Source organism: Fusarium musae, chromosome 3 (genome assembly GCF_019915245.1).
Source record: "Fusarium musae strain F31 chromosome 3, whole genome shotgun sequence".
In the NCBI taxonomy this organism is placed as follows: Eukaryota; Fungi; Ascomycota; class Sordariomycetes; order Hypocreales; family Nectriaceae; genus Fusarium; species Fusarium musae.
In genome coordinates, this window is record NC_058389.1 from 3,064,737 (window position 1) to 3,092,006 (window position 27,270).

The 27,270-nt window shown below is 49.0% G+C and overlaps 5 protein-coding genes across 5 annotated transcripts; 3 read left to right on the top strand and 2 right to left on the bottom strand.

Moving 5' to 3' along the window:
* Positions 1-1,994: 1,994 nt before the first annotated feature.
* On the top strand, positions 1,995-7,290 carry TOP2 (DNA topoisomerase 2; the record flags this gene model as incomplete). The annotated part of the gene is made up of 4 exons (XM_044822069.1): positions 1,995-2,057; positions 2,257-5,580; positions 5,627-5,896; positions 5,947-7,290. 4 exons carry the CDS (start codon positions 1,995-1,997, stop codon positions 7,288-7,290), a joined length of 5,001 nt encoding a protein of 1,666 aa, XP_044683402.1.
* Positions 7,291-7,807: 517 nt separating this feature from the next.
* J7337_004376 (uncharacterized protein) lies at positions 7,808-8,857 on the top strand (the record flags this gene model as incomplete). The annotated part of the gene is made up of 1 exon (XM_044822070.1): positions 7,808-8,857. One exon carries the CDS (start codon positions 7,808-7,810, stop codon positions 8,855-8,857), a length of 1,050 nt encoding a protein of 349 aa, XP_044683403.1.
* A 279-nt stretch (positions 8,858-9,136) lies between these two features.
* On the bottom strand, positions 9,137-11,711 carry J7337_004377 (uncharacterized protein; the record flags this gene model as incomplete). The annotated part of the gene is made up of 2 exons (XM_044822071.1): positions 9,137-10,950; positions 11,000-11,711. 2 exons carry the CDS (start codon positions 11,709-11,711, stop codon positions 9,137-9,139), a joined length of 2,526 nt encoding a protein of 841 aa, XP_044683404.1.
* A 1,630-nt stretch (positions 11,712-13,341) lies between these two features.
* On the bottom strand, positions 13,342-17,065 carry J7337_004378 (uncharacterized protein; the record flags this gene model as incomplete). The annotated part of the gene is made up of 4 exons (XM_044822072.1): positions 13,342-14,953; positions 15,142-15,210; positions 15,382-16,672; positions 16,732-17,065. 4 exons carry the CDS (start codon positions 17,063-17,065, stop codon positions 13,342-13,344), a joined length of 3,306 nt encoding a protein of 1,101 aa, XP_044683405.1.
* A 5,737-nt stretch (positions 17,066-22,802) lies between these two features.
* J7337_004379 (uncharacterized protein) lies at positions 22,803-25,983 on the top strand (the record flags this gene model as incomplete). Its single annotated transcript, XM_044822073.1, has 3 exons — positions 22,803-23,261; positions 23,311-23,933; positions 24,000-25,983. The coding sequence occupies 3 exons, from the start codon at positions 22,803-22,805 to the stop codon at positions 25,981-25,983; spliced, it is 3,066 nt and encodes a 1,021-aa protein (XP_044683406.1).
* Positions 25,984-27,270: the final 1,287 nt, after the last annotated feature.

Sequence of the window (27,270 nt, forward strand, 5' to 3'; positions counted from 1 at the left end):
TCATGGCATCTGACGCGACCAGCCGACGGCTCGGGCAGCGACGCTCTTCCGGGGTCGGGTCTTCTGTCCACTTAATCGAAATGACCAGTGATGGTCCTGTCACTGAATAGGGAGTAACCAGTCAACCAGGAAGTGCAGAAAGGGTAGAGACAGGGCCCAACAACGGGCTATGGCGTTTCTTGAGTGAACACCGTCTTAGTCTGCAGCATTTGGGCATTTGAGGCACTGTCTGGGTATCTCGGTCTTCCTGATTCGGACAAAATGACATCCGTGCCTAATTCTGAAAGCTGAACAGCATATTTGGCACCTCACCAAGCTTATCGGACCGAGCTCTGACGAATTTGGAAACGACTGATTGTCCAAATCGGTATCAGAGTAGATGAATTCCTTCTTGGTTCTCAGAGCTCGGTTTCAGATGATTGTACGATTTCGGAGCAGTATGACAGCGGCAGTCCATGGCGAGTTAGCGTTTCTTTTTCACAAGGCGCAGCCAAGGACACAAAGCGGCTCCCTGCATCGAATTTCGGGCGGTGTCACTGTTCTTCCTCCCCCGTTGGTGTGGCATGAGTCTCGTTGCCCGCGTAAAATCGCTGTGTTGTGAAGAGAGGCAGTGCTTTTGTGATTAGATTTGAGGAGCTGAGATGTTTGATCGAATCCAGCCTCACAAGGTGCAAAGGAATGAAATGCAGCACTGGCCATACCGCTTGGGTAGAAGCCAGAATTCCGGCTTTGCGCCTGGTGTAAAACCCATATCAGAATATGGCGAGAATACCCTACATTCGTATTTTTATCGATGCCACAAGGTGATCAATAAAGGCGCCCATCGAATGCTTCAGCAGGCGCAACAAGCTGCAAGCTGGTCTGGCGATGAGGCGACAATCGATGCCTCGCTGAGTCCGCTGGTGGTGATACGGCCCACCTCAGTCAAGTCATTCTCGAATATGGTGAAACCAGGAGAGTAAACAAGTCTCGTAGGCTCATGCCATGGAGACACACAGGCATTTAAGACACTTGCTCTCATCCTAAGTCGCACACTTTGACTCGGCCCGCTTAGCCCAGGCTGAGACCGGTGCATGTCTGACTTCGAGCTTGACAGGCTCTTTTCGGAGAATAAGCGACCGCGATACCACTAGAGGAGGGCCGGCCTCGGATGCTCTTCAAGTTGCCGCAATTTCTATGAGGAAAGCTCCTGTTCTGGGAGATTTGTGGCACGTGTGGCACGAGCCGAAGCGTTAATCAAACGAGGTGAGTGATGGTTTGCTATCCTTTTATTTGTCCTGGAGATTTTTTTCATTCCATATTAATCAAAATATGATCCGGTTTGGCCTGAAGAGGTCTTGAGCCGAAAGTAAGTTTGCATAAGGGGAGGGAGCCTTGAGTTCATCCCGTTTTTGAGCGAACCGGTGAGGCGAGAAATATCGGGTTTGACAGAAACGAATTCATGTCTCCTCCTGAAACCCGAAGGACTATTCAGGCCGCCTTTCTTTGCAGAGAAATCCAGGGTCAAGAAATGTGTAAACAATCGGCAACTCAAAGCCATTTCCTTTGACGTTAGTACCTTGGTCTGCTCGACGTCTCTTCCACTCGCACCAGCTTACAGCATCATGTGCCAAGTCACGGGGTCTGGCGTTTGGAAGATGTGATTTGGCCTGAGGCATAGATGCGCGGCCCCACGACGGGGGGAAGTGGGTCGCCAACGTCGCGTCCCTGTAAGATTTGTTTACAATAGGGACCCTTGATTGTCACAACAACATAATAAGGTAGGACTGATTTAATCGTTGATGGGAAGTCTGGCACCTTTTGTTTCTTCATTTTTGTTATCGCGACTCTGTACGCGAGCATCACCACTCGCTCGACCTGGTCGTCCTCCATTCTTGACCCCATTGTCTTTGTTTTGTCCCTCATTGAGACCCCTGTATTCAAACTCATTGTCCTTAAATCCTGTCCTGGCGCCACAAGCCAGATTCTTTGCCCTCACTGCCAACAACAACAAGATGGACTCCGATGCGTCCATGTTCAGTCTTGGGGAGGAGTCAGATGGCTATGTCCCTGAAACCGTAAGTAATCCTTTATTTTACCCCTCTTTTGTTGGCACAATAAATCGGTTTGCGCATTGTGTGCCTGTTTCTCTTCCTCCATTTGCATCGCATTCTTTGAATTCCTTTCTTCACACTTATTTACATCAAACACATTCCCCGCCGAGCACTTTTGTATCTGCACTTTTTACACAAACTTAACCTGACATTTCCTTAACAGAAGGCGAAACCCAAAGCTGCACCAAAGAAGGCTGCTGCGCGGCCGCCCGTCAAAAAGATGGTGCAAACAACCCTTAAAACGAAGAGCGCACCCAAAAAGCGCCCAACACCGGAGAGCGACGACGATGATATAAGCGTTGCCTCAGGTTTCTCAAACACACCTCCCAAGGCCAAGAAGCAAAAGAAGGAACCTGCAGTCAGCAAGTCTTCTGGTGCGCCATTGGAGGAGCTTGAGAATGATAGCATGGTGATTGACAGCCCCGCCAAACCTGGCAAGAAGAAAACGGCCACCGAAATGTACACGAAGCTGTCGCAACTAGAGCACATCCTCAAGCGACCCGATACATACATCGGCTCTGTTGAGAGGACGGAACAACAGATGTGGGTTCTGAGCAAAGAGACCCAGTTGATGGAGTACAAGAACGTCAGCTTTGTTCCTGGTCTCTACAAGATTTTTGACGAAATCTTGGTCAACGCTGCCGACAATAAGCAGCGCGATGGCTCCATGACTTACATGAAGATCAATATCGATCGTGAGAACGGTGTGATCAGCGTCGAAAACAACGGAAAGGGTATTCCTATTGTTATTCACGAAAAGGAGAAGATATACATTCCTGAGCTTATCTTCGGACATCTGTTGGCGGGTTCCAACTTCGACGACGACGAGAAGAAAACCGTTGGTGGTCGTAACGGTTACGGTGCCAAGCTGTGTAACGTCTTCAGTACCGAATTCAACCTTGAATGCCAAGACAGTGAGCACGGCAAGAGGTACAAACAGACCTGGAGAAACAACATGCAGACGATGGAGAAGGCCAAAATCACCAGCAGCAAGACCTCAGACTTCACCCGAGTAACCTTTAAGCCCGACTTCAAGCGCTTTGGTATGGAAGATGGCATCGATGATGATCTCGAGTCTCTCCTCTACCGTAGAGTTTATGACATGGTGGGCACGATCCGAGGAATCAAGGTTTATCTCAACGGCGAGCAAATTAAGATCAAGGATTTCAAAGCCTACTGTGATCTCTATGCCAAGTCCATCGCCAAGGAGAGAAGCACAGAAGAGGGAGGCGCTCCGACCTGTACTGTTGAGATGGATAAAGACAAGTCGCATCCTCGATGGGAAGTTGGTTTCGCTGTTTCTGATGGTACTTTCCAGCAAGTTTCCTTCGTTAACTCGATCGCCACAACCAGCGGAGGCACTCATGTCAACTACATCGCCGACCAGGTCACTGAAGCTCTTCTCAAGGCTTTGAACAAGAAGCGCAAGGGTCATGCTCTGAAGCAGAATCATCTGAAGAATCATATCTTCATCTTTGTCAACTGTTACATCAACAATCCAGCCTTTACTTCGCAAACAAAGGAGCAGATGACCACCAAGCCAAGCCAGTTTGGTAGCAAATGCAAACTGGGTGAGGACTTCCTCAAGAAGATTGCAAAATCTGATGCTCTTCAAAATATCTTGGATTTTGCTGAGAAGAAGGCCGACAAAATGTTGGCCAAGGGTGATGGAAACAAACGAAGCCGAGTAAACAACGCAAAGCTCGTCGAAGCCAACTTTGCTGGCACCAGAAGAGGTCACGAATGCACTCTGATCTTGACAGAAGGTGACTCTGCCAAAGGTTTGGCAGTTTCTGGTCGTGCCATTCTCGACCCTGACCGCATTGGTGTTTTCCCGCTTCGTGGAAAGCTTCTTAATGTGCGAGACGCTTCAGTTGACCAAATTATGAAGAACGCCGAAATTCAGAACATTAAACAGTTCCTGGGTCTCAAGCACAAGCAAACGTACACAGACACGAAGAATCTTAGATATGGCCATCTGATGATCATGGCTGATCAGGATCACGATGGTAGTCATATCAAGGGACTTCTCATCAATTTTCTCCAAGTTCAGTTTCCATCGCTTCTCAAAATCCCTGACTTCTTCCGAGAGTTCATCACCCCTATCGTCAAGGTTTGGCAGGGTCCCAATCCCAAGAAGCCCCAGCGATTAAAGTCATTCTTCACACAGCCTGAATACGAGGAGTGGAAGGAAGATCACAAAAACGAACTCACTCGATGGCACTCCAAATACTTCAAGGGTCTGGGAACCAGCTCCAACGAAGACGCACAAGTCTATTTCACCAACCTCGATGATCACTTGAAGGAATTCGACACCATGAAGCCTGAGGAAGCTGACCTACTGGAGCTGGCTTTCTCCAAGAAGAAAGCAGATGCCAGAAAGGAGTGGCTTGGTAGCTTCGTCCCGGGCACATACCTCGATCACTCAACCAAGTCAATCACATATTCCGACTTTATCAACAGAGAACTTATTCTCTTCAGTATGGCTGACAACATGCGATCTATCCCCTCCGTGCTGGATGGCTTCAAGCCGGGTCAGCGAAAGGTCATATATGCCTGCTTCAAGAGAAACCTCGTCAAAGACAAGAAGGTCGTTGAATTGGCTGGTTATGTCTCTGAGCAGACTGCCTATCACCACGGTGAACAGTCTCTCCAACAGACTATCATTGGCCTGGCCCAGAACTTCGTCGGTTCAAACAACATCAACTGTCTGGAACCCAGTGGAAATTTCGGTTCTCGACTTGCCGGTGGATCTGATGCTGCCAGTCCTCGTTACACCTTCACTCGTCTGTCTCCATTCGCCCGCAAGATCTTCCACCCCATGGATGAGCCAAACTTGATGCATCATTATGAAGACGGCAAGAAAATCGAGCCAATGGTGTATGCTCCAATCCTCCCCATGGTTCTGGTCAACGGTGCCGATGGTATTGGTACAGGTTGGAGCACTTCCATTCCCAATTATCATCCGATGGATATTGTCAAAAACCTGAAGCGTCGAATGGGTCGCTTGGACGATAACGATCTTGAGGAAAAGCCTTTCGAAACCATGATGCCCTGGTTCCGTGGCTGGAAGGGTACACCCGAGGTTGCTGGCCCTGACCGGTACAAGTTCAATGGTATTGCCTATCACAACGAACAGAAGGATAACGAAGTTGTCATCACCGAGCTGCCTATTCGTATGTGGACCGATGACTTCAAGGGCAAACTGGAGAAGATTATCGCCGGTGTTGATGGCCCAGCTTGGATCAAGGATTACAAGGAATTCAACGATCACAGCACTGTTCACTTCGAGATCGCTGTGGATGATAAGCATATGGGCAAGGTCCTTGAAGAAGGCGTCCTCGAGCGCTTCAAGTTGACCAAGCAAGTCGCCACCTCCAATTTGGTTGCTTTCGACACCCGAGGCATGATTCGCAAGTACGAGAAGGTGGAGGATATCCTTGAGGAATTCTATCTATACCGTCTCGACATGTATACTGACCGAAAGGTAAGTTCTGATCCAACTTTTAGATGGCTTGGCTAACTCGCCGCAGAAACATTGGTTAGGCGTATTCCATGCGGACTATCGTAAGCTCAAGAACCAAGCCCGGTTCATCAAGGAAATCATCGATGGACAGCTTGTGGTTGGCAAGAAGAAGAAGACCGTGCTGGTGCAAGAACTTCGAGATCGCGATTACGAGGCTTTCCCCCCTGGTGGTGAGAAGAAGAAGACCGCAGATGAAGAAGATGATGATGCCGATGAGAATCAGGACGTGGAGGGTGATTTGGAGGGTGGTGCTCGCGACTACGACTACCTCCTCTCGGTGAGTACATGTCGTCATTTGGATATGTTTAGTGAGCTAACGTGTTGCAGATGCCCATCTGGTCCCTGACAGCTGAGCGTCTTGAGAAACTCAAGCAAGCTATCGAGAAGAAGAAGGCGGAGCACGATGAGCTCCTTGCCCTCAGTGAGAAGGATATCTGGTGTCGCGACCTCGATGACTTCACGGCCGAATGGGAGACTCAGCTTGCAGTTGATGCTGAGATCAAGACGAGCATCCGTCGCATGGGCCGCCGCGTTTCTAAAAAGATAGGTGCTGGCACCGCTCGTGGCCGCAAAGTCAAGGATGACGACGAGTATGAGCCCGACAAGAAGGGCCGCGGAAGGCCAAAGGCTACAGCGTTGAAGGCAACCGCTAAACCAGCGCCCAAGGTAGAGACCAAGAGTGCTCAGCGGTTTGCTGAGATGTTCAGCTCCAAGCCAAAGGTCAAGAAGGAACCCAGTGCTGATGTTATGGAGCTGTCGGATCTTTCTGACGATGATTATGCCGCTCTCAGTCGCAGCAAATCATCCGCACCTGCGATCAAGAACTCCGAATCACCTCCAACCGAGAAGCCGGATAATCCACGGGTCAAACGAGCGGCGGCGTCCAAGGTCAAGGCAATTATCGACGATGACTCCGAGAGTGACGATGATCAGATGCTTGGCGATGTTGGTGCCTTGGTCAAGGGCATCGATAAGCCAGCTGGCGACCGCGAAAGGGGCAGGTTTAGTCTACACGCCATGAACCGGCCAGACTCTAGCCAGGGCAACGCCAGCGTGAGCGGACCGTCCAAGTCGAGGCCCAAATCAGCCAAAGCTTTCGACTTCGATGACGACAGTCCTGACGATACCAACTATGAGCTTCTCGCCAAGTCGTCGCCACACAAGACGGCCACCAAGGATGATCACATAGACAGCTTCCTTTCTGACGATGAGCCTTTTGTTGCTCCATCCAAGTCAGCTGCGGCCAAGTCTAAGCCTACCAGCACGGATTCTGAAGATCCAACACCGGCCGGTCTTGCTACTGTCAAGAAGGGTCGTGGTCGTCCCGCTGCTGCGAAGAGCAAAGAGCCAGCGAAGCCAAAGGCTGCCCCCAAAGCAACCAAGACAGCTGCATCAAAGGTTGCTTCGCGTCCAGTAACTAAACAGACCACTCTATCGCCAGCAGCAAAGGCTTACGCTGCTAAGAAGGCTGTCAAGAAATCTGTCCTTGACGACGATTCAGATGAGGATATGGCGGACCCAGATTCGCCCCCTCCTAAGGCATCCTCAAGAGCGAGACCAGGACGTGCCGCTGCCTCGAGACGGCCAATCATTGTTGACGACGACTCATCAGTCATGCAGCAAGACGATGAGAGTGACGACCCTTTCGAGGTCGACGATGACGAGGATTAGACTATTCGACCTGTGGTTGAGCGCATGAAAGGAACGGAGTACTGGTTGTTCTAGAACCACCACAGCCAGGTTCTTGACTGTAATTTCTTGTTTGCTGAGTAGAAAACGTTGTGTGGTAACCACTTCAAGTGAATGACATGTTGGTGGGGGAAGGGGAGGGTTGGAATCTGAGTTAACAATTCGGTTTGGGTTCTAGGCGTCAACGGATGTGAGGCATTTGCTATCTGGGGCCTGGGCGTGGTTTTTATTCGATATCCGCATATGAATAGCATTTCACTTTCTTCATGATAACTTGTACATGTCATTTGACTCTTGGTGATCCCTGTCCTAACATTTCAATGAAGTTGAGAAGCTCCCCAGTAGATATTGCCTAAAGCGTGCTTATCGATAAGAGCTTGAGGTTAGCGCGGGGTTCTCATCGAAGAATACAAGGGTCTCATCTAGATTTATCATCCCCTCCATTCGCCCCTCGTTATTTACTTCAACCAACTTCACATTACAGCAGATCATTGTTATCATGTCTTCAGAAGAACCCCAATCCCTGCGCTCTCTCTACGAAGCCGCTGAAGAAAAGCGCCGCGCTTTAGATAACGCCTTCGAGGCAACTTCGCCCGCCTACCGCTCTGATCTTGAAGCTGCACTATCCCTCTACTCCTCCGCGCGCGACCAAATCTCAGCTCTTGCCCTTTTCTCCTCCAACGAAGGGCTCGAGGACGTCTCTACATCAGACCTCCCTTATCTCCTTCTCGACGCCCACGTTGCGGAGCTCGTACAAAAGACCCCCAACCAAAGCCTTGACCAACGCCTTGAGGTCCTCTCCAAGTCTCGCGCCGCCTACGAGCGCTTCCTCGCCACCGTCGACAGCTATGGACTAGTGCAGAATCCTTACGACCGCGTACTCGAGCGGTATCGCGACGATCCTGAGAGATTTGCTGTTGTTGCTAGTAATGATGCTGCGGCGCGACGAGACGGCAAGATTGCGAATTATCGCGCTGAAAAGGCGCTAAAAGAGAAGCTGGAAACATTGAGACGGAATCCACGATACCTGGACGACGGCGACGAGGAGCTCGTGCGGGAGCTTTACCTGACACAAATCACTTTCGCAGTGCATTCTGCGCTTCAGGCGCTGGACTCATTAAATCGCGAGGTGGAGATTCTTGCCCAGGCACCTCGACCGCTTGCGCCCTCAGCTACAAATGCGCCATCTCCCGAAGATCACTCTTCCCGACTTGATCAGCCTCTACGCCGTCTACACTCCATCCAAGCTGGTCCTCTACTGTCTAAACAAGGCAAACCTTTGCAGCCATTTACGCTGCTTGGTTCAAGGGATCAAATGTCAAGAGACGTGTTTCGCTCAGGGCACAACTTGCCGACCATGTCCATTGATGAATATCTCGAGGAAGAGAGGAGACAAGGAAATATTCTCCAGGGCGGTGTGGAACCGAAGAAGGTGGTGGATGAGGACGACATGGAAGCTATAGATCGTGAGACGTATAAGCAGCGCGAGTGGGATGAGTTCGTTGATCATAATCCCAAGGGAGCAGGAAATACTCTCAATAGAGGTTGATCTGTGTTGGAAATATCGTATAGATGTTCGGCGTTTAGGTACATGCATGGCAGGATGTAGAAAATACTAGCACAGGGAGCGACACGATCTATGAGCACTCACAAGAGCTGTTGACCATTTCACTTAAGACCAAAAGCCAGCGATAGTAGCCACGTTCCCAATCTATATGCACAAGTATCTGAGAGATATGCATTCCCATTTATAGGAGAATACTCCTTTTTCTTTGGATCCTGGTGTCGTTACCCCTTTATCGTGTTCCAAAAAAGAAAATAAACATCATTAGGCAATCGTGTCATCACTGTCATCAGAGTCCCACATGCAGTCATCATCATCACTGTCATCTCTTTTTGAGCTCAAGGCTTCGATTGCGGACGCTGACTCGGAGTCGGTTGTCTCGACCGTCATGTTGACCGCTTCGCCCATTGTCTGATGGTCCGCGGGGATGGCGTATCTGGCGTCCGTGAACTCAACATCAGACTCACCAAGGGTAAAAGAAGACTCTAACGCGATGCGTCTATCTTGGGTCATTGAAGCAGCGGACGTACTACCCCAGACTCGTAGCGCATCCATGTCCTCGATGATGGAACCACAGACACTCGAAGGGGTTGATATCGTGTGACCTGTATGGAAACTAGGTCCAGGGCCATTGGGTGCCACCAGCAAGTCTGCTGAGGGAATTGCGTCCCCAAATACGCCTCCGCTTCCGTCATCATTACCTCCACACCACAGAGGAAGGTATTTGAGTTCGTTTTCGGTGAGAGTGAGGAGTAAATGGCGGGTCAAGTTGAGAGGAGGCCAGAAATTTTCTCGTCTCCACGAAAGAGTTAGCGGCCTCAGCCTATCTTTCACGGCAGCTTCAAGGGTATTTAGTGATACGATAGGTATGCGTGAAGGACGCGTACCCATTTCTGGGAATTCGCGGTCTCCGAGTGTAAGAATACGGCTCCATAACAGATTGTTGGATAGCCCCGGCGTGCATGCAAGAAAGTCGTCGAGGGCGTCTGTTGCTTCTTGCACAAGGCCGCTGTATGATTTGTGCTTGTATCCATCCAGTTTGCACCTGCTGTGATTCCATCTTTGATTATCCAGTTCAACACCGAGATCATTGTAGGGCACAGCACAGAGTAGCATCTGAATCGGATTAAACAACATCATGAGGCAAGTCATATTGTCAAAATCCTTGGGTTCCACGTATGTCAGGCGGTCTCGGTCTATTCCGTTGTATGTTGAATGACTATCCACTGGTGCTGATTCTATCGCCTCCTCCCATGCGTGCGTAAATTCGCGAGTCAGAGCACTCATGAGAAGACGAAGCTTTCCCAAAGCAATTTGGCTCAAAGGGCTGTTTTCCTGCTCAAGGAGCTGCTCGGTTACTTGCAGCTTGGCCCATTCATCAATGTCCCATGAAGCGAACAAATTTGGGTTCGTGTAGGTCTTGTTGATTTCTGATACTCTATCGACGAGTGCTTGTGCCCCATGCTGCACAATGTTGCTGAGTTCATCGGGAAGTTGGCCCAGTCGTCTCCCAAATATCGTCGTCTGGCTGTGGGCATTATTGTTCGCTGGGTTGGTGTCAGCCAGTTTGAGGGCGAGCTCGTTGACGAGGATCCTGAAAGCAGAGTCCATTACAGAAGGAATCTTGAGCAGAGACCCAATTTGCAAGGCTTCCTCGGGCAAGACCTCAATAAAAGCAGTGTTCTGGCCGTGCATTATCCATTGGGTAACACGGTCGGTAAGCATGGAGCTGCATTCGAAGAGGCAACTCAACTTCAAGATGGTGAACAATCTCGGGGCCGAATCCAGGATACATCCTTTGCCTTCGATCAACATGAGCAGCCTCACGATGCCATTTCGGTGGCGAATTGGGCAATAATCAGGAATTTGCCGATATAGAGGTGTCTCGTACGCATTTTTATTCGTTGCTTTCAGCTGTAGCGCACGCTCTGGATCAAGCTTCAGTGATTTAAGCCTGTAGCCGGTGTTTGCGTTCGCCTCAGTGGGTGTTGTGCTGTCATGCTCGGAATTTGCGTCGATATCTTTGTTGTTTTCTGCGCGTTTCGGCTGTCTGTTGCACTTACAAATATCATCATGGCCTGTTTTGCGTGTCAGACGATGCGTTACAAGCTAGGTACAATTACTTACCACAAACTAAGAATGGATCAACGCCATTAAGAATATGTGAGCTCCACCATTTAATGATCCCAGGAGTTAGAGACAGCTCGGTCATCTGGAACACTAACTCATCTCCTTCCGAGGGTGGAGTCAGATCAAGCAAATACTTGATACCGTCGGGCAGTTTGTTGACCATCTTACGACGGCGTTGGATTTTGAATTGGTATGTAGGGCCAAGAAGTTCAGCGAATTTGGGAGAACCGGTCTCGAGCAGCTTGCTCGAGTGAACTTGAAACTTCTGTGACTTATAGACTATGCCATTGCAGTCGGTGTAGTCGAGAACGCCTTTATGATGGACAGGATAGTCGATAAACACAAGAGTGTCCCCCTGATTGAGTTCGAAGGACACCATATGCAGTCGATAGAGCTCAAACAGCCGAGTCTGTTCGACATCCTTTGTTGGTAGAAGTTTCGGCAAATGGCCACCATAAAAATTGTTTCCTTTGTTGAAGGAAGGACCCGTCCAGCTTGATAGAGGGGCTGGTGCGGGTGATGGCTCTTCGAGGGCCAAGTGAGTAGCTATACCAAGAAGATGATGAGTATGTGGGGACTGAGATTGCGGTTGGGCCTCGCTTTGCTGAGCAGTTTGAGTGCTATGTTGAGGTTGGTGGTTGCTTTGATCAGCCAGATCATCCCAGGCAACATGTGCTTGTTCGATCTGCCAGTCATTCGGGACATCCATTGTTGTGAAACAAACGTGGCTCACGCCAACAGTTCGAGAAAGGCCAGTACTGTTAATCTCTGGATCAGTTGATATTAGAGATCAGAGGCAGTTGAAAGGCTCGGTTATAGAGAATTATATCAAAGGTAGAGAGAGATCTGGTCTGGCGTCAGGAATCGTAGGCAGCCAACCCAGAAGCTGTGTCGCAAGGTGGATCGCGCAGGTTATGTAGGTCAGCCAAGGTTGGCCACTTGGGTAAGAAAGAGACAATATGCGCAGATAAATAGATAGGCAATTGTTCAAGGAAATTCCGATGCTCTACTTTGTTGGATGATAGAAAGAAAGAAGGAAATAGATGAATGTAAGTTGAGGAGTTGTGAGAGAGAGAGAGAGAGAGAGAGAAGGAAGCATCGGGCTGACTGACGGTGGAAAGTGGCAGGCATGTAGCAAGTTTGAATACAGCCCTATGAAAGTACATGCACATGCCTGCAAGGCATATGCCAATGAAATGCTTCCATTTTTACCCCTCCATCTCCATAACCAAGAGCTGATGCCTGAGTGTGAATGTTTTGTTGGAGGGGTGGTTGCCTCGAGGCTGCCATGCAATACAATGACCCAGTGCATAGGTGTGGCAGCTCAGCCTCCTATACTTGCATCTATAGTGCTCCGGGTGACACTAAAACTGGAGCCGTTCAGACGTTAGGACGAGACAACGCCTCTTCCGTTTGGCGAGTCAACAAGCAAAACACCACTCGGCTGGCATTGTCAGACAAGGATCATGCAGGACAAGTACTGTAGACTCTGCAGTCACGTCTTTATTGTAAAGGAAACAAGGAGATTGCAGGCATCAACACCAATGTAGGCAGCTTGGTCTACCCAGCCAATCAGCCTGGAATTATACACGTGTGACCATTCAAATCTTGCCTGATCTTCTCATAAGTGGCGATAAACAGACGTATCTAGGCAAAACTAACAACAAATTAGACCGTTGAATACCAAAACGGGCACCAGTGCGAACGCTAGCGAAAAGAAACCTCCCGGTGTTAGTGCTTTTCCTTCACCAATCTCAACTTTAGGATAGCATTACTAGAAGCGTTCTACAAGACTCCAAATAAGCTTCTTAGTACCAGATAGATGAGAGTGCATACTAGTCACCCCAGTAGTTCCTACTAGGTAACCTGCGAACGTTGAGTATATTAACTCTTGCCTTGGGCTTGTTGAAGAAAGTTTCTTTTGACGAGCCCACTTTATTTAATGAGCGACAAGCTTCCCCGCAGGGCCTTCTAACGTCCCCCCTGGCAGTCTATCTTGGCAACAGAGTCACTAACTTAGATTATGAGATCTAGGTGAGTTTTATCGACTTCTTCTGTCAGACTTTCGCCTGATGTTTAGCAAGGGACTTCTTTACCGTCGTTATTTCTCTTCAGTATGCGCCCTCTCAGAATTAAGCCTAGAAAATCCCGGAGAGACCAGAGATAGTTGCATATCCCAACAAACACATTCTCGACTATCATTTCGAGCGCAAAATGCGTTCTATTCATACAGCGGTCAAGTTACCGTTTAATTGCCACCTCATTACAAAGTACTCCTATATCTTATGCATTCATTACCGTATCAAACCAAAAGGCTATGCCCAAACGCCACCTATGCTTTACAATGAGCCCCCTTTCTTGAATAGACTGTCATCAGTCTCTGCCTCATCGTCGGACTCATACGCTACCTCCTTGCCCTTCCCCTTGTAATCCCACATGCCAGGTTTCTCCTCCTTAAGGCTTCTTCGGCTGACGGGTCGCTTAGACGCAATCTTGCGTTGGCTGTTGTCGATATGGTACTTTCTTAAGCGGTCTCGTCCAGCCACCTCAATCATCGGCTCCATATTTGCTTCATCCCCCGAGTTACGCCGCGTTGTAGGGACCGTTGAAGAGTTCTTCAGATCCCGCATCTCCTTGATCACATCCGCAAAGCTTTCCTCCAGCGTCTTCATTCTAGCCAACACCAGCCTTCCCATTCTGTCGCGGTCGCCGGAGTCGTTACCACCGCCTGCCCGTAATCGATGATCCTTCATGAAAGTTGCAAGTTGGGTCTGGAAGCTGCCAGGCATCGCACCAATATGGTCTCCCACAACTTGATCAGACATCGCACTCAGATCAACCGAGGACAACCTTCTAATGTCCTTGGGACGATTTCGTGGCTCGATGCTGAGAAGGGCTGATCGACTAACAGCACCAGCCTCGGTCATACCTCTTGGTGGCATCACTGGTCGAGGTTTCGTGTTGGCGACGTACATAGAGCGGCGAGGTGAACTGCGTCTTGGTGTTTTTTCACCGGTGGTTGTTCGTCCGCTAGTTCGTGGACGTGAATGGCCAGGCAGAGGTGGCGATATCGAGGACGCCCTCTGCATCTGCTTGACATCCTGAGGGTTGAAGAGTATCGTATTTGTAGAAAGTGTTCGGTTATGTGCTCCTCGTTTGGGTCGTGGTGTCTGAGAAACATTCTTGCCAGAAGAGCTCATCTTTCCAGAAGAACTCACAGAGGACGCCAGCTTTCTGAAGTTATTGGCATTGGGTGCAAAGTAGCTTTCCGCTTCCTCGTGGATTCCACGGCTAACAGCAACTTGACTCTGCCCAGCGTTCGTAACATGATCATCCTCATCCTCGTCATTTGTCACTAGTTCGTCATCGCCATCAGCATCAGTCTGGTCTTTGTATTCGGATAAATCCGCATTCAGATGAATCCTGGAAAACTGCGACGGCCGGAGTGGGTTTCCCACGTTAGACATCCTATCAGCAGGATCACTCGCTGTCGATCTAACGTCCGAAACACGCCTAAGATTAGTAGTACGAGCAAGACCGACACTGGATCTTCGTTGCCAGGGAGGCATAGTACCATCAGGCGTTTGCCAATTCCCTGGCGGCGCATCATTGTCGTCGTGTTGATCCATCCAGTTGCGAATCGCTGTCTGCGTCTTCCGCCTCTCCTGGCGTCTTTGTGTCCTCAATGTTAGGGGATCGGGTAAGCGCCGGAACACCTCTTCGAGGGCCCGGTCCTTTTGAAAGCCAGCCACAGATTCCTCGCGAACCCTAATGCTTGGACTAAAAATGGCTGCTCTGCTTACAGGATCCATGAAAGAGATGTGCCGACTTCGCTCCCGAACTGGGTGTTCCACCAAGTCAGTTGCCTCGTACATGGACGGGGCAAGCCAGTATCTCTCGTATACGTAGATGCAGAACAGCACGGGAAAGTGTGTCATCTTGATGACAGTTCTGTTCAGCCACACGAAGGTTCTCAACGGCATGCAATATCGTAGAGGCATAAGAAGCCACGCAAAAATGTTGCTAGGGGCAATATACGAGAACAATGCGTCATTCTTCACCATAGATATTGTGTTAATAGCGAACAAATACCTTAAACATGATTAGAGCAGACCCATTATGCGAACAGGGACACTTACTGGTGCTCTTCATTGGCATTGGACGCAATAGCCATGAACGAATTCGTGAGAACGGTGATGAGAATTGTCCTGGACTGATTAGCAAAAAGGAAATAGGGAACGCGTGCTGTGAGAACTTACACAACAAGGAAGTGACAAATACTCAGGAAGAGAACCAGCAAGGCTCGTCCTAACCAATTGTACGCATCCCATCTGTATGGTATTAGCCTCAGTTCATTTCATAATTGGCAGTATACTTACACTTCCCATGCTGCAGGGGTGAATCCCATCAGAATCTGAAAGATCTTATAGGCAACATCACTCGCACCGAACGAGTTCTTTGTCAAAGAGAAAAACACGAAGAACCCGCTACAGAGTACCAAGATCAATGTGAATACAGCCACCAAGTCCACAGCCATAAGACGAAATGCAATAAGAAGCTGCGAGAAGTATTGGTAGTGATCCAAGATGCTGAAAATACGCGGGAGCAGCAGAATCGCATTGGCCGCCAGTATATCATAGGCATTGTCGTAGATGTGGTGAGAGTCGGCCAGGAAAACGCCATACGCTCGCATGCAGTAGTATACAATGAGCAACAGCAGGATTCCGAGGTCGAAGACATTCCACACGTTCAAGATGTACAGCGCGAACCCCTGCTCGTTGAATCCGACGAGCTCATCAAGCATGAAGCCAGCACTCCAGAACCAAAAAATCAGTTCCAGGCCTGTGATTTGAACCGAACGTTCAGCAAGAACAGCAAGAAACAATCCAATCAGAACGGCGAGAGATATTGTCGAAAGGAAAGATCTGTATCGAGGAACCCGAAGACGGGAGAGTTTGAGGAGAGACGCTTGTCGAGGATCGTAGAGCGACGCCGTACGACGCCCTGGCGGGGTGAAATGCGTTTCTTTCTGAGCAATTGCACCAAGCAGGGGAGTTCTATCGGTGGCTTTTCCAATATATCCATTCGAGTTAAGGCCTGCGTTTGGTGGAGGTTCCCGATGTAAGCTGTCGGCAGACGAGTGGAAAGTGATCGCACCGCTCCAGATAGCTTCAAGTTGTTGGACGACGAGGGGATGGGCAAGCAAGTGCTTGGCTGAGGCTCGAATGGCGACCTCGAGAGTTGACGTTCGGGATGCTATCAGAGGCAACTTGTTGGCCGGCGGTGATTTTCGAGGAGACGTAGGTGCTTGAGATCCGGGGAGACCTTGAAGTGGGTAAAAGTCATAGGCAAGAGCATCGATCAACTCGCGGACATTGTACTCTTTGAGTAGCTTGAGAGTCAGCAATTCGCAAACCTTGGCACGAGTGCTACTAATTCCTGCATTGCCTGGGTAGCGTTCACCCTCTTTGGTGAATTGGAGACAGTTGATCATGAGAGCATACAGAGTTGCACGGCTGAAATGCTGGGCACGAATCTGTTGCTGCATAGGCTTGACGAGGAATTGAGAAACCTGGGGTGATCGGAGTTGATCCCATGACAGAGTCGTTTCAGTGCGTGTCGATACGATAATTCGGATGGCGTGCGTTATGCTGTAAACTGGCAAAGAATCTATAATTAAGATTAGTACCAGAACTTGATATTTTGTGATTCCAATGTCTTGAGCGTACCTAAATGAGACGCCGAGAACAGAGGAAGAACAGGAAGGCCGCCGCGTCGTCCGTCTTCACCAGGCCTGTCTTCCTCCTCCACTTCGTCATCTTCGTCGTCGTCCTCATCTCCATCATTATTCGTACGACGGTCATGACTCCGAAACCGGCTCAATCCCTCATCATGAGTATCATCACCGTCATCGTCGTCGGCTTCTGTAAAATCCGCCGTTGCGTGTCGTTCAAGGGTATAACGTCGCCGAGCAGGACCGGGAGAAGGAGAGAAACTGGTGTTTCGGCGACGATCGATTCGACGGGGACCAGCCCTGGGACGTCGTAGTAGGGAGGAGAACATCTGTTGGTGTTTTTGACCTTTTGGGAGCAAGCTTTCCGCCTTGCTTGGGTTGTCTCAACGCGCCATGGAGGGGAAGTAGCGCGAAGTTCAGAGCTTGGTGTTTGTCGAACGAACGTAGTGAGAGTAGAACTCAGCAAATAGTGTGGGGGACTAGGTATGATTTAATCCAACAACAGAGCCCGTTGCCGGAGTCAAGTTTTGCAATCTTAGTAGGAAGAAGAGGGTGTAGGAGCGAGATGTTCCCTACGTAGCTGGGGTCCAACCACAACCTTCAAGGCTCGGGGCGCTGTCGCTACTGAACCTTGGGAGGCAGGCGACGCTAAAGCAGGCGATAATCACGTACCTATTCGCTTACTCTGCTGCTAATAGATACATGAGAGCAGGCCCCTGGACAGACTAGATTTTAGCGTCACCAGGATCGTGAGGGTGTAACGCCAGTGGACAAGGTTCTATTTGGAGGGATGGCGAGGGTCCACCGAACGGTTGACTTACATGCACTATGAGAGGATGAAAACCAAGGAAATTTAATGGCTTGTGGGACTTGAAGACCATGTGAGAGTTGGGGATTTCGTAGTGGCCGAAAGGCTTTTGCAAAGGAGAGGCTTCTTCTAGGGGAGATGTTGGATATTGGGAGTCTGGAGCAAAAGTGTGCTCACGTCTGTTGCTCTTCTGGTGATGAGGTTGTATGAGGATCTCTGTTGTTGTGCATAGATGTTCCAACGTACATACAAACAATGGAGCAGGAGACTAACGTGATTGAAGGTGGATCATCAAATTAGCCATGACCCTGTTAGACTAACAGAACTAACAATTCCTGCATCTGCGGGACAGTCAGTTTTGCTCTGACTCGCAGTTTGATGGACTCTGCAGAGTACAGGGTGGGTGAGGAATTCGAGATGTTGATTGGGATAATGAATGTGAAGACGAGCACCAGCTGATAAGACCTGGAGGCTGGCTAACATTGAATATGATATGCTATTTACTCACTGACTTCTTTCCGTAACAGCTTTGACTGTGAAGACGATTTCTACAAGTATTACTCGTCTCGTTGTCAATGTAGTCGCAATAAGCAATATCCTTGCTTGACTCCTTGTTTTTCTGCTGATCCACAATCATTCGCAAGTGAGCAGTCCCAAAGACCCGACCAGACGTCTCACTTGCGCCCTGGTCCACTCCCTCTGCAACAGAAAATCAAGACCGATCCCATGATCAGCAACTAGACATTCGATTTTGAATTGCTCGGTCATGAACCGGTATGCACAGTGATAATGTTTGTATCTTATCTGCGCTAGATTTGTGTGTCTGACAAGCACAATATCAAACCAACGGCATTTCCTAGATTGGACTTGCAAATCTGCCTCAGCCTTTTTTTGCCATCTCGATGGGATTACAGATCTAGTTAGATCGCTCCGGACCATGATAATCGCAAGCACAGACGATCCGGGATGAAGAGTAGACCACCCAATTACCCTCTCGCGATAGCTTCGTTTCGCTATCGCAATCCCACTACCCGAGCACCAAGCCAAAGTCCCTCGACATGTGCTGCAGATCTCGTCTCAATGTCCCCATGTTCATGCTTGCTGCCGGATCAGCAACTTCTTTGCAACACTGATGCTCTTTCGCTCCATTTGACCTGCAGAACCACCCCGGCTTCATGCTTGAGCGTTATGTATGTACGCGTGAGCTCATCGTTCCAACAGGCAATCAATGCTCAACATGAGCTTCAAGGTGATCTTGATAGGTCACCCCGCGCGCTGTGAGCAGATATAATGCAGACTGTAACATGGTAGGGTGGTATGGATGCGGCCACAAGTGAATGTAGTGTAGATTCCCCCACGTCCATTGCTTCACCGCCGCACCGGATGTGTGCGGGGATGATTTTCGTACGAGAAATTGGCTCCCTTATATCCTCACCTGATCGATCATATCGTCCCTTTTCGGTTATGGGTGTTTCGATCACATTAGCAATGTAATATGGAACATGGTCTCGTATGCAAGCCACACCGCTGCTGTAAACAATGAATGCATTCCACCCACCAAACGACTGAGGTTGGTTTCCTGGAGTTTTTGAATTACCAGGATTTGACAACCAAGGAGTTACGACGAAATAAGCTTCTCAATCATAATACCGGCAGGGAAGTAATTTCCAGCTGTTATATCCACAATTATACTCGCTTGAATGTTTAAAGCGAACTTTCATCAGTTGAGCCGCAACGGCTTTCAATGACTCTCCTGAGAACGGAGATTATGTGTGATTTGTCTTACCAGGTTTTGCTCTGCGGACTAACGGGATATTGGACACGGTGCTACAAGATGACAGAACACTCCCCTTGAGACAAACAAATACCTACGGAGGACCGTTAACAATAATTTACCGTCTCCGGACAGTGGGTAACACAACAAGAGCTGAAAGACTCTCTGTCACCAACGAGGTTCCCATAGGACACTTTCCTCGAGCACTCGTATCTGTCCTGTTCTTAAGAATCTATGCACGGAATAGAACCAGCACAATGCTTGTGTTACAATCTGTACAGCAAAAGTATAATAATTGCCTTATGAGGTGATTTAATAAACGCTTATCCCTTCGTTACAACCATTGACGCCCACCAAGGAAATGGCAATGTTGATCGTTCCGTTTTATGACTCTTTCTCTAGGGAACGATTCGGTCATGCAACGTCTATTAATTATATCACCAATTTTGATCGATCAAAGACAGGAGTAAAGGGTCGCCTACGGCTCCCTTTGGAGCCTAGAGACATCATGTTAGTAGAAACGTATACCACTACTACTGTTCAGATATACCATATCCCTACTTTTGCAAACTGAAGAAATTTTGATGAGCAACTGACTGATGAAACAAGGTCCCCAGAACTACTTTGGTGTGATATTAAAATCTGGGGTTAGATGTATGTATTGTCCTAACTTGAGACATCGGACAAGGGCCAACTACAAAGGTGATCCAGGATGAATAGCATACTTGAGACATCACGCAACCGGCATTAAACAGTAGATGTTTTCGGGACCTGCCAGGTATTCACGCTTTCGTGACAATAGAACCCATAATGCTTGCTGGTTCGTGTTGTTGCATATTGCTATATAAATGGTGTTCCCCCTTTTCTTGAGTCTGTTATGAGCTTGCCCGTTGCCCATTGCTCCGTCATAGATATTGAGGTCCATCATGTTCACCGTCTTGCCTCCCAGCTATGACAAATAATCTGCTTCCTCGGCCAATCTACCTTCAAAACTACGCCCATTAGGGAAAAAAAAATGAGCACTGAATCAACCTTCGAAGGACTAGCAAAGTCCACTTCTTACAAGTCATCTGCAACAGCGGATCTTCAATCAGCTTACAAACATAAAATATCTGAACAAGACCGCACTACTGAAGAAGATCGTACAGCTGAAGAAGAACCATTGGAGTGCTTGGTCTATTATCTCTTTTCACATTCCATTCTTCGGCTGGCTCGAAAGCCACTGATCCGCTACCTTCAGGACCAAGCCACCTTCAAGCCTATTCGCCATAGCCCGTCGCTTGAGATCATCACAGACTTGCCTTCAATGCTCTTCAGCAGCCTTCCGTTGTTAATATCGATATGGGCATTGACCAGCTACTGTTGGATCCCTTTATGCGGACTGATGATATGGGAACGTACAGGCTCTGATGTGGTATATGGATGCCTGTCATGGATCCTGAAAGGGTTTGGGATTGTGATGAATGTTATAGGAATAACATACGAGGGCATCACGACGATGAGAACTTCCACAGTCATATCAAACGGATCTCAACGGGCTTTGCAGTGGGTAGACGGCCAGATGGATGACGATGGACCGCGGGGAAGTCTTTTATATCCTACTCCTGTTATGGGACCTCCCAGCACGGCAATGGTCAGAATACGATAAAAAAGAAATGGTGTATTATATCTGTTAGACAAAGAGTATATCGTCGACGTAATGGTAGGATGAAGAATATGTGCCTGCAGAGCTTGCCACCGAGTAGCTTCGGACACGAAGACAGCATATTGATCCCGAATAAGTAATTGACTGTACAAGATGCTAAACCACAGGAAAATACGCTGAAAATCGCTAGCATCTTGATGTTGGCCTGTCGGTGTTGGTAAGAGGCGTTTGGCACAGCAATGTTTGGAAAGCTTAGACCCTGACGCAACATGATAAGTGGATGAAATCCGGAGACAAGGTCCAGAATGGCCGCGACTATGCCTTGATCCATTCCTGGCGACAGAGCGGCCTGTCCCTAGCGAACGAGATCGGTCAAAGTTAAAAGAACCACGAACTTTGATCGTGACAGATGAGGAACGATGATCTAATCTGCTAGGACCAATGGAGATTGTTTGGCTGCTGAAATGATCAGGGTCTCAAAAGATAGATGCAAGGAACCCGGAAGCGTGCATGCGAATAAGCCACAGCCGACGCCTCTGATGACTGTTTTCCATTGTACGGACCTGCATGAACGACCATTGACCACTGACGGGACCTTATTGTTTGGATGTGACCCCAACGTTGACCATGGATGTCACGTCACGTTTGCAACTGGAGTCATATCTGCCCTTGACAAGCATTTAAGGGTGCTCACTGTTGTCTCCTTGACAACAAAAGAATGATCTGGCAGGTAAACAAACAGATGACGCACAGTAACTAAGTGTTCCAGATGTATTGAGGCAGTTCAAAGACATGCGAATCGTCAAGGACATCCATTGTGTTGCAAGCGCGTAGTTACTCGTCTCCTTTGAGAAATTGAGAGTGAGACTAAAGAACGGGCTGGCGGTCACCTAGCCAGCCCCGGTCTTTGGTCCTCCACTTGGCTTCCCCCGGACCGCCGTCACCTCCGCCGCCCAGTGAGGAGAGGCCGTGAGAGACGCTTCAATGCCGGCCTTGGAGCGGATCGTCAACAAAGGTCAAGGGCTGTTGGACGCTGGAACGGTCCATGACATTGGATAAAATGAGCGGGTCTAAAACAAGAACTGTCACTGGTTGGCGAGTCCTTGTCAATGCACCCGCCTTCAGTTCAGGGCACCTCTCAACTCTCAGGGCAGCCTGCGCTACTACGCTACTGCGCTACTGCATGCTGTAGCTGCCAGGGTCCTGATTATGGACGTGCTACCCCTGGCCGGCTTCAACTTCTTACTAGGAGAAGGTGAATAGGTATCTAAATCAGACAACCTGACCCGAACCAAATCCAACCTTGTTGAAACTCCACCGCCAGCCTCCCACGATTGTTGAGACGCTCTTTTTTGTGTCTGCCGTAACTGCTTTTTCCCGCTACCATCGCCACTCCTCCGTCCTTTGGCCCTCTACCTAAATAATTAGCTTATTCTTAGAGTTTGGGTAGGATTCCAACTCGGAAATCGACATCGCCCCAGGAGCTCCGTTTCAGCCTCTGGGACCACCCCTCGATGAGCCAACTTAACCGTACTTGAGGCGTCTTCTTCGACAGGCTGGTCCTTTCCTCGACCTCTGAACCTGATTTTCGACCTGTTGTTGTCGTCCATCTTTCTTACGATATACACAAACCATAACCAACACGCGACGAAACGCCCTATCCTATCTGTTATTATAGGGGATTCCTGCCCGCCCGCTGGTGCTAGATTGTGTCTTTCGTTCCAGTCTCAGAGACTCTTGCACAGTTCTCCACCAAACTGACGGGCCGGTATGGACGCCCAAGTTAGAGAGAGCCTACATGAGCCTCTCCCTTTGACCACGCCTACCGAACGAGGATCCATGATGGCACGAGACCCGGCTCCCGAGACCCCCAAGATGGCTCACGATTCTTTGGTAACGGTTCGCCTCTCCGAACCGGATTCTATAGTCCTTGATTCTCCCATTGCCACTTCGACAATTGATACAAACCAGACAACTCCTACCAAGGATCCAGATGGTGGCCGCGCTGATACTCCCATATCTCGCAAGTCTAGCCTGTTGGTAGTCGACACGGACGATAAGGACGAAAAGGACGATAGCCCGGACGACGAATCGGAAACTTTGATTAAGGAAGACGTGGTCGATACAGAGGCTTTGCGTTTTTCTTCAGCGGCTATGCCACCACCGATTTTAACAACGCGGTCACTACAAGACGAGTTGGCTGATGATGGCAATATATCAGACGACCAGGACGAAGTGAACTGGGCACAACTTGAGCAAAAGGAAGATGAACAGACCAAGGACGAAGAAACAGATAACGTGAGTTCAGGCACCTTAACTGTCCGGATCTTGAAGTTAATTCGTGTAGTCAACTGCATTGTTGTTGGCCCGACTTGAACAGGAAAATGCAAAGCTGGCTACGAACCCAAAGAGCGTCAAAGTCCAAGGCGTTGACCGTGCTACTGCTGAACGTAGTGCAGTCAGCAGACCTCGACCGCCATCAATGGCACAGCTTCGCCAGATGGTCCAGGGACCCACGCCTCCTGCTCTACGATATTCGATGCTACCACCACCTCCCATGACAGATCTCGAATTCTACGCCGCTCTCGTTAAGGATTACAAACAAACAGCTGCCCGACTTCCGACTCTTCTCTCAAATAAGATTCGTAAAGGTATCCCTCCACCGTTGCGTGGGGTGGTTTGGCAAAGCATGTCTGGAGCTCGGGATGCTATATTGGAAGAACAGTTTGATCGCTTCTGTGGCGAGTCTAGTCCATACGAAGTTATAATTGGCAAAGACTTGGGCCGAAGCTTCCCAGGTGTAGACATGTTCCGAGATCCAGAGGGTGATGGACAGCGTATGCTTGGCCGCGTCCTCAAGTGCTTCAGTCTCTACGACACCAAGATTGGCTATTGTCAAGGGCTGGCCTTTCTGGTCGGCCCATTGTTGATGCACATGCCCGACAAACAGGCATTCTGTGTTTTGGTTCGGTAAGCCGCAGCCAATTTCCCTCCCTCACCTTGGTCACAGTGACATTGACTGACAAACAATCTCAGCCTCATGGAGCAATACGACTTAAGGGCGTGTTTCCTCCCTGATCTGTCGGGTCTCCACGTACGCATCTATCAATTCAAGGAGCTGCTACGCCAAAGCCTCCCAGTCTTGTCGAATCACCTTGACGAGCTACAAGTTGACCCTGCTTATGTTTCGCAATGGTTTCTCAGCTTTTTTGCCGTGACCTGTCCCTTGCCAATGCTGTTTCGCACTTACGATGTGATCTTTGCAGAGGGTGCTTCAGAGACATTGATGAGAGTCGCGCTATCCTTAATGCGGAAGAACGAGGCGCGACTATTGGCTTGCACGGAAATGGAGGATGTGATGCAACTTCTTTTATCTCGGGGCCTTTGGGATTGCTATCATTACAACGCCGATGAATTTGTTCAGGACTTTGTCGGGCTGACAGGTGCTGTTACCGCCGAAAACATGCAGCAGCTTGAGCAAAGTTACCGCGAGTCCAAGGCGGCCATCACGAACCCTGTCAGAGGTTCCGAGATTACTACTGCAGCTAGCCGTTTTCTCGGCCGGATATGGGCTACCTCTACCAACAGCAAATCTTCCAATCTTAGCCCTGGAAACACTGCGCCTGCAAGACCGACGAGTATGCTGCGACGAAGCGCATCCAAGCAAAGTCTTGCATCGACATTGAACTCGATGGAGGCTAGCTCAGCTAGCGTCACAAGTTCATCATCAACAGACGTAACCTCAATGTCGAGAGATTCTTCCAATACTGAGGATGGCCGGGAATCTACACCAGTCGGCAATAAGACAATAACAGCCCATAAAAACACCGACGAACGAAACCTACATGGTCAGATCGAAGACCTCCTTACCGCTCTTAGTGAGCTCCAGCGTAACCATGCTTTATTATCGAATCAGCTACAACGGGAACGCGAAGAGCGACAAGAAGACCGCAAGGCCGTCCAGTCACTTTTGAATGGATTGAGACAGAAGGCTGACTCTGCTGTGTCAAGACCCAACAGCCCACAACCATCGGTTTTATCCGATAAAGAGGACACCTCAGAGTCGGACAAAGGTGAAAAGTCGGAGACAGAGGAAGATGAGTCTAAGACACCGAATCCTGAGGAAAAAGTCCTAGCGAGCGATGACGAGGCTCAGAAAGGAGCGCCATCCACCACCGAGGACCTGGAAAATCTGCTCAATATTGTCGAACAGCGGTTCCAAGTGGAGGATGACAAACGACGTTCATCTATGCTGATATCAAAGGCGCAGCTGCAGGATGAGCTGAACCACGCAAAGGATCAGCTTGCCGCTGCACTGTCGCAGTCACAAGAGTACAGCCGCCAGATCTTGGATCTCAACCAGGAGATGGCCAGTGTGAAAGAGCAACTAAGGGAAAGTCATGCACATGTCAGGACGCTCCACCAGGATAAGCAGAGACTCGAGAAGCAAATGCATGGGTTAAAATCCCGGGTCTCGTCAGCCAGCTCAGCCCATGAGGTAACCAAAGAACACGATGTGGACCGAGGTAGCAAGACTGGAGGTGGCCTTCGAGAGTTTAAGCTCAACCGCAGTAAGACTACACCGCACCCACCGCAACAGCAGCCTCAGGATCATGAGCCTATGCCGGCCACGACGAGCAAGTTCAACAAGCGGATATCATCCCTGCCTCAGAACCACGAAGCCAGTGTACCATTGGTGACTACGACCGGGCCTGCGCCATCTCAGAGTGAGCACGAGGCTTTACTAGCTGAGCTAGTGCAAGCCAAAACCGCCGAAGCAGTGGCGAAGCAAGAAGCTGAAGAGGCTCGGCAAAAGCTGGAGTCTATACGCAAATCTCACGGATTGAGCCGCTCCGTATCAGCGCATGCTCCTTCGGCATCACAGTCTGGACCCGGTGGAGTGTTCAGCCTTCTTACCGGCCACGGGCTAGCTGCCACAAATGACGTCGCGATGAAGCCGGCATCGACGAATGCTGGATCTCCAGGATCCGGAGGAAGTTTTTGGGGTTGGCGAAGGTAGAGAGTCAGGATTGTGGCTTCTATCTCAACGAACGTTGAACCGTGTTCACCATCCACTCACGCGACATGTCTTGAAGTGAAAATTGTCGATTCTTTGTACATATTTTGGGAAGCATGAGATTCGTGCAGTCGAGCGCATATGTTGGGATGTTAAGGCGAGAAGCTGGGAACTCTGAGTGTTGGGCATGGGCCACATGTGCCCTTTTAACGGTTGTTTTCCTTGTTTCCACATGTGTCACAAAGGCACCATCATTGTCGTCATACCAGGGCGTTTGTCTACTTAGCACGGGAGTTGGAGTCTAAAGATGACTTCTGTCGGGGTTTCTCAGAATGCCGCACGGTCGCGGATTGATAGATACTATATAAGTCTATGTAATTGAAAAAGACATTTTTATTCCCGAGATTGTTGCTCCACAGTTGCCCGAAGATACCTGCAATGTCCGGAAGATGAAGGAGAAAATGAAACGGAATCAGAGTTGGGTACGTACTGGTAATCGCCTATGATGCAAGCCATCGATCGACAGGCCATTCAGCCTCTGAACTGGGCACTTGAACATGTCATGATCAGTACCGTTTTCCAGGAATGAAATTGGCGCCATCTCAGATCGGCATTGAAAAAATATATGAAATCTCATAAAATCATTGTTCCTCTCTGGTTTGCGAAGTTTATGGCATCAACAGTCGCGGTCAGATAACTCATCTATTCGATATACAGTGTGACCAATGAGGATACAGCTAGATGCCATCATCAGAAACTCTCCGTGTTGATATCCTTTGAGGGAAGACAAGAAATAGACCTTTGTTCCAAGTGACAAAATAACCCATAAAAACTCCTCTAAGCTAATACTAAGCTTATCTAAATATTTTTATCATCTTGAGTCGAGAGGTCATAAGGGTTTTTGCTCTCTAAGGTCCTCCTACCTAGTAACATGAATATTTTGAAACTGAATATCGTTTAATACTTGCCTTAAGCCACTCACGCTATAAAGCATAATAGCCCATTCTCAACTTGTGGACAGTCTGTTATTATTCTTTCCTGATCTTACCATCGTGGTGTGGTGGTGATAAGAAGATGCAGGCTTGTGCCCTTTAAGTTAGAGCTGTAATGGCAGGGCCCTGTCATTTTTGAGATAAAGAACCTCCCCCCCCTTTTTAGTGCGACTTTCACATGTGTTAGAAATGACCAGACTATCACGTCAAAGCATCATACAGGTTTATGCAGCATTGCGGGTGAACTCTGAGGTATCCCGTACTTTGGCTCGAAGTGGTAAACTGTCGTCTGTTTACT